Below are 7,014 nucleotides of genomic sequence, written 5' to 3' on the forward strand. Positions count from 1 at the left end.
TAAAGTTATATACAGTTAAGATGCTATATACACAGTAAAAGGGGATCCACTCCCCGAAGGGATAGGGAAAGGGGAAAAAAGGGACACCGAACAGGTATACTTGATCAAATTCAAGAACTATACTAGTAATTAACAAAACAGATCTCACCACTTCCCTTAGAAAAGCAGGATTGGCAGACACAGCCAGCACTCTCCGAACCCCCCACATGGCAGGCCAGTGGTCGCTGCAGGCCTCAGCTTTAGATAAGCGAGACCAACAGAAGGACCTACAGTTCCAGACCCTCGTTGGAAGAGAAGAGAGAGAGGTCTCTAATCTCCAACTTATTTATACTCTGGTTTACGTAAAAATCGTATGGAATACTGGGTACTTGGCCACTTCCTTGGTTACAAACTGGTTACCAGGAAGGCCTAGATCAAAACCATCAGAGTCCCTGAAGTAGCTTTGCTGTATTTTACCAGAGACTTCTGCTTTTTTCCGTTGCTCTCAGTATGATGTTTAGGGTGGACTTCACTCATTCCCAGGAATGCAGGGAAGGCCCTGCCATGAGTCAGGTGGGACTAAAAGTTGTCTGAGTGCTGGGCCTGATGTATGATTGTGTCACACAGTGATGGATACCTCTGGTTGCTTTTCTTTCCTTCTGGGTATGGAATGGTTTTTAATCCTGGTTAAATCCTGTATCCCAGATCTGTTTGCCTTTTTCTGAAAGGACGTCTCTTTCTGTCTTTTTTACAGGCATGGTTCAGAAACTTGACCAGAAGCTGCCTGTAGCCAACGAGTATCTACTGCTTTCAGGCGGTGTGCGGGAAGGTGTGGTGGACATTGACCTTGATGAGCTGAATGTGTATGCACGAGGCACAGACTATGACATGGACTTCACCCTGCTTGTGCCTGCGCTGAAGCTGCATGACCGCAACCAACCAGTCACGCTGGACATGCGCCACTCGGCTTTGTGCCACTCCTGGCTGAGCCTGCGCCTGTTTGATGAAGGAACCATCAGCAAATGGAAGGACTGCTGCACGATCGTGGACCATATCAATGGAGCTACCAATTATTTCTTTTCTCCAACAAAAGTTGCAGACTGGTTCTATGACTCCATTAGCATTGTCCTCTCCGAGATCCAGAAAAAGCCCCAACGAGGGATGCCAAAGGTGGAGAAGGTAGAAAAGAATGGAACTATCATTTCCATCATTTTGGGAGTGGGCAGCAGCCGCATGCTGTATGACATTGTCCCTGTGGTGTCCTTCAAAGGCTGGCCAGCTGTGGCACAGAGCTGGCTGATGGAGAACCACTTCTGGGATGGGAAGATCACAGAGGAAGAAGTCATAAGTGGGTTTTATTTAGTGCCTGCGTGTTCCTACAAGGGGAAGAAAGACAATGAATGGAGGTTGTCATTTGCGAGGAGTGAAGTGCAGCTGAAAAAGTGCATCTCTAGCAGCCTCATGCAAGCCTATCAGGCCTGCAAAGCTATCATCATCAAACTACTGTCTCGCCCCAAAGCCATTAGTCCATATCACTTGCGGAGCATGATGCTGTGGGCTTGTGACAGGCTGCCAGCCAGCTACTTGGCCCAGGAGGATTACGCAGCCCATTTCCTCCTGGGTCTCATTGATGATCTCCAGCACTGCTTGGTCAACAAGATGTGCCCTAACTATTTCATCCCCCAGTGCAATATGCTGGAGCACCTCTCTGAGGAGACCGTCATGCTGCATGCACGAAAGTTGTCCTCGGTCCGCTCAGACCCCACCGAGCACCTTCGAACTGCCATAGAACATGTCAAAGCAGCCAACCGACTGACACTTGAGCTCCAGCGGCGGGGCAGCACCACCAGCATCCCCTCCCCACAGTCAGATGGAGGGGATACCAACCAGCCTGATGACCGATTAGCCAAAAAGTTGCAACAGCTAGTGACTGAGAACCCTGGGAAATCCATCTCTGTCTTTATTAATCCAGATGATGTCACAAGGCCCCACTTCAGAATTGATGATAAATTTTTCTGAGCTTTCGTCAGTGTTTCTTGGGATTTTTTATTTTGTTTCTTTTTAAAAACTCTTGCAGTGTTCAGTTTTTTTTGTTTGGTTTTCCTTGGTGACTTAGTCTCTTGGTTTTTACATATCCAGCATAGATGGGATCTGTTGAGAACAATCTCAATAAATTATAAATCCTGGTTCTGCAGGACGGTGCAGATTTTGAAACAGTATATTACTATTTCATATGCTGCTTTGATTTTTTTCACCCATCCTGCCCCACTGTCTTTGAGTAGTTTCTAAAGGAGAACATGCATCATAAACACATGCCACAGTGTAATGTAGGGGTTTTTTTCAAGCTTCCATAATTTATGTACATTGTTGAGCCTGGAGAAAGGACAACTCATCTTCCCTTGCTTTGGAAATCCACTTCTTTTTCCATGAGCTTCCATCACCCTAAAGAAATGAGGAGAGACTGGGTTGGAAAGCACTACTGGTAATTTGATGAGGCCAAATCTACTGGGCTGAAGCCCAGGTCATCTGCTCTTCACACTTCTCATACTAGGAGAGAAAGTTGACTTTAAAGACAATGCAGCATTTGGGGAAAAGAGTTGTTTCTGTTTTGATCTACTTTTTGAATGTAATTGTTCATGAATTGGGCCTTGTACAGTCCAGAGGGTTGTTTCTGCTGCTTTTCCATGTGGAGTAAGGTTATGGAATGTTAGTTTTAGTGTGTGTAATTATTCAAAGCCTTATTTAAATTCTATTAAAGAACATACCATTTTAAATGTAATTGCACTAATGAAACCTCTGCCATTACCTCAGTCCCACTGTTTGTGTTTCTTTCATGAATAAGCATCTGTTATTAGGTCTCAGTATTGCTGATTGCTTGGGACCCCTCAGGTCTCATGGTTTCAGGTGATTTCTTGGCTGTCTTTTGCAAAAGACTCTTCCTTGTTAGCCTGGATATGTGTGAGCAGTCAGAGTTTTGCATTGGCGTATTTCTTTGGATGCATATTGTGTGTTGCAGTGCATATTGCATTAATATGTATTGCATGTTGTTGAAACAGGTTTACCATTAGATAAGGATGTAATGCTAAAGCAGTGGTATGTGCAAAGTGCATCAGCCAGACCTCGAGCCAGACCTCCCTTGCTTCTGTAATGCATGTATTAGGCCTGATCCTTTATGGCAGTTACCATTCCCTGGACTCCTGAGGACTTTCCAACTTCCCCTGGGACATGTGAGATCTTACTCTGGTCTCATGTTTGCAGAAGTTGTGTTTGTATGTAAGCTTGTGGTGCAACAGTAGCCTTGAAAAACACATACGCTTTTCTTCTGTGTGTAGGATGAGATGTATGGTAACAAGGGTTAGTCTGAGCCAAAAATAATTCCAAGAGTTCAAGGATAGAGTGACTTATTGTGGCTGGCTGGCCAGTGACTGATATTTAGGCCTTAAATCAGCAATTCGGGCTTACAGATTATCCCAGAGATGCTGTTCTGATCCAAACTTGATGCATGTGTTAAAATGTGATTATTAGAGCAGGTTGAAGTATTTTTTAAATATTTGACAGACAAATGAGGTGCATATCTAGTAAATTCTAACTGATAAAAATTGTGTATGAAAAATGTGTCACTTTTTTAGCCCAGCCTTTCTGGTAAAGAAACGAGGCTGGTGGAGCAACACACCAACAGCTTTGGAAACTGCTTTATTAGATGGCAGGGAGGTTTCAATACCTGATCTAGTGCCCAAGTCATGTCTTAAAACAAAACTTTGGCTCCTTCATCTCTTGGGCATATTTGCAAACTTCACCCCATTACTGTAGCCAAAATGTTCACGTTTACCTGAATTTGCTGGTACACACTCACAAGAAGCTCTCAGAAGTTGCTTGCTAGATGGATTGGATGAGGATTTAACTTTAAAGCACAATTGACTAGTGATCATAAGCCCCAGTGCAGCTGCAGTTATGGTCCTGGGAAGGATATGGATTGACTTCAGCAGAATCAGAACCAGGTCTTAACTGTGTGGCTATTGCCAAAGATGAGTCTCCATGTAAACCTGTGTAACCTGCCAGGGAAGGCAGGAGAAACAACTGGGAGTCCTCTCCAGAAGTGCTTGGATCATGCAGATTTGTTGAAACAGTCTTTTCTCCAGTCTCTGGGACTTCTGTTTATTGAAAGAAGAGTCTGGGCTTCAGGATGAAGTTTCCCATCACCACCTGAGAAATCTGCTCAGCACAAAGCAGCAGTACCTTGGCAGGCAGAGTACTTTCCTGGGAGTCCCTGCTCCTGAGATATGCAGAAACACAGCCTTCCTCAAGCCAGTTCAACGTCCCAGTGACCAGCAGTTTGACTAGCCCATGCCAAGCTCTGGTGTGTGCTCCTTTTTTTGGTTTTAATTAAAAAACATTTTGAAAATTATCCATCTTGTTCTTCCTGCATTGTATGTGTTGGGGGTTTTTTTGTGGGGGAGAGGGGGCTTGGCTTTTTACTGGACTGAAAAGTGATTTTCCAGGTAGGTCTGCGAGAATGTTATATCCTCTGCCTGGACCATCTGTCTCCCAGGGAGGCAGAATCCTAATCTCTGATAGATTTATGTCCGTCTAGTATTTGTTCCTCTCCACATACTATAGTGCAACTTAATGAATGAGGCTGCTAGCCCAGAGAAGTGATGTGTGCTTTGTATTTCAGAAAACACTGGAGATTCTATTTTCTTCCTCTCCTATGGTCCCTTCTTGCCTTGGAGTATATGCTGGAACAGACTTGCAAAGTGCATAGGTCTGTATGTGGGATTTCAAAGTAGTCAGTGGGTTTAGATTCAAGTGATGTGTTATTCTTCACTCCTCCTTGAAAGTTTCAAGGGGATCATGTCATTCACACAAGCATTTTAGAGCACTCAACCTCATGCAGTCGGAGACTTGGCCAATCTGACAAGCACTGGAATAAGTGGGGACTTGCTTTAAACTAGCAATGTAGGTATGTTCCCTACTGATGTCAAGAGGAGACAATCAGTGCTGTGAGCCTGTGTCTCCATGTGGGTCTCAGTTCTGCATCCACTGCTATGGATAATATTTTTTTTTCTTTGCTTTTGCCCATTAGCTACCTAATGGCTTTCTGCTGGCTTCTCCCTGTGGTGAGTGATGTTGCAAAAGGACTGAGACAGTTAGTGAGGGGCTGGCTGCACGTGTAAGAATATAGGAGGTCTCATTTGTGAGTCTGCATATTACTGACTCCCACACTGTTAAAAGGGAAGGAATCCCAGCCAAGAGGGTCTGGTCTTGAGGCATCAGAAAGGTGTGAGGAAGAAAAAGTGCCCTTCAGCGGCTCCACTTCCACTTGTCAGTGTGAGCCTTCTTGGACATCCTGGCTCTGGTCCTACTCTTGGAACAAGCTTTTGCTTGCTCTTTTTGCTTCTGGCCAATAGCACAATATGAGGAGCAGCTAATTTGACTGGTTCCAGGTGTTGTAATTTCTGGGAGACCCTGCAAAACCTGTCACTTCTTCATGGGGACACCTGAGCTTCTGCAGATGTGACAAACCCACCAGCCAGTGGTGGGTTTGCTGTCTGTGCTGCATTGGGAGAACTCATTTTAGAGCAGAAGGGAACAACAGGCCAAGAGCTTTGTGAAAAGTCTCTGCTCCTTCAGGCATGTTATGTGAAGCCTCAGTCACTTTTGTCTGACTGTGATAAATAATTTTCTCCACATTTTCCAATACTTTAGCCTGGAGAACTCTTGGTGCTCTAACCAGAAAACTACAACTGAGCATCAGAGTCACTCTTTGCAGCAAAATACCAGACAGACTTTATCTATTCAATGCACAAAATAGAAGACTTCAAAAGCCTCTGAAAGAGCTAATTTTTAGTGTTCTGTCTTTTCTGTTGTCCTTCTGTCACCCTTAGAAATAGTGCTAATTTTGATCTAAATGTTTGGACTTTCCCTGATTGCCGTGTTGCAGTGGAGAGCAACCTTCTTTTGGCAGCTGTAGTGGTTCTGGGCTTGGCAGGGACAACTGAGCTCTGTGGTCTTCCACTGCTTGGTCTCCTCATGGTACACTGTGAGACAGGCTTGTGTCTGCTCCAAATGGACAAGTCAGTGACTGAAACAAGCACTGAAAGATGGCAGTCACTCTTGACATGAGATGGCCAGCGTTGTGGGACATATGAAATGATCTCCAAGCTCCCTGTAGACACTGTGTTCGAAAACAAGTACAAGGTGGCTGGCTTTGAGCAAGATGCTGTCCCAGTGCCAAGAATCCTTCCAGAGCTAGTGGTCTCCAATCAATTGTTTACATTTTCTGGTAAATCTGGGGATACAGGGAAAAATGACTACTTAAAAGCCATAGAAATCTAGAGATTCCTGAAAGCTGCATCACTTTGCTCTACAAAGTCTGTTACTGGTGCCTTTACCCAACTCCACACGGCTGCAGCCTCTGAAAACTCGCCTGTAACAAAGGTTTGTTTAGGTGTCTCACCACTTTGCTTTCTGTATAGTGATGAATGCACATGGCAGCTGGGTAATCAGATCAATAGTGTCCAGGAAGTGGTGGCTGAGGCTGGAAGGTCACAGGACAGGACCCAAATCGTATTAGACTCCAGTGGGAGACTTGAAAATATGCTTAACGTGAAGCATGTGCACTTTTCTGGACCAAGATGATTGCAATTTTGCTAATGACTATTAGAAAAAAAAATTTTAAAAGGTGTACATAGTTGATGCCTAGAATTGCTTAAAAACATATCACTTTTTGCAGATTCAGTGCTGGATACATTTTTGTCACTTTGGTTTGTATTAAAGTGAGCATGTTCAAAAGGTCACTGGACGGCTGAGTGTAATGATGTTCACATTCTGCTGGCATCGCTCAGTGATTAGAAGTATTCAGCACGCAAATAGCTTGTTCAACTTCAGCAAGTACATCATCTCCCTCCTGCTACGACAGCTGATTTGGAGAGGGGGCACCTTCAGGTCTTGGGGGTTAAACCATTCTCTGGAGGTGTAATGCTCTCCCAACTGCCCCTCGAGCACGTGGCTCTATGAGCCAGTAAGGACACACAG

General features: G+C 44.5%; 1 protein-coding gene across 1 annotated transcript in view; it reads left to right on the top strand.

Annotated features, from left to right (window-relative positions):
- Positions 1 to 4,384, top strand: part of MB21D2 (Mab-21 domain containing 2) — a 67,746-nt gene extending 63,362 nt beyond the window's left edge. The window contains exon 2 of the mRNA XM_050308569.1: positions 734 to 4,384. Coding sequence (XP_050164526.1) covers positions 734 to 1,998 — 1,265 coding nt within the window. The 3' untranslated portion in view covers positions 1,999 to 4,384. The remainder of the gene's footprint in view (positions 1 to 733) is intronic.
- The last annotated feature ends 2,630 nt before the right edge of the window (positions 4,385 to 7,014 follow it).

This window comes from Myiozetetes cayanensis, unplaced genomic scaffold (assembly GCF_022539395.1).
Source record: "Myiozetetes cayanensis isolate MyiCay16 unplaced genomic scaffold, myiCay2020 scf13, whole genome shotgun sequence".
Taxonomy (NCBI): domain Eukaryota; kingdom Metazoa; phylum Chordata; class Aves; order Passeriformes; family Tyrannidae; genus Myiozetetes; species Myiozetetes cayanensis.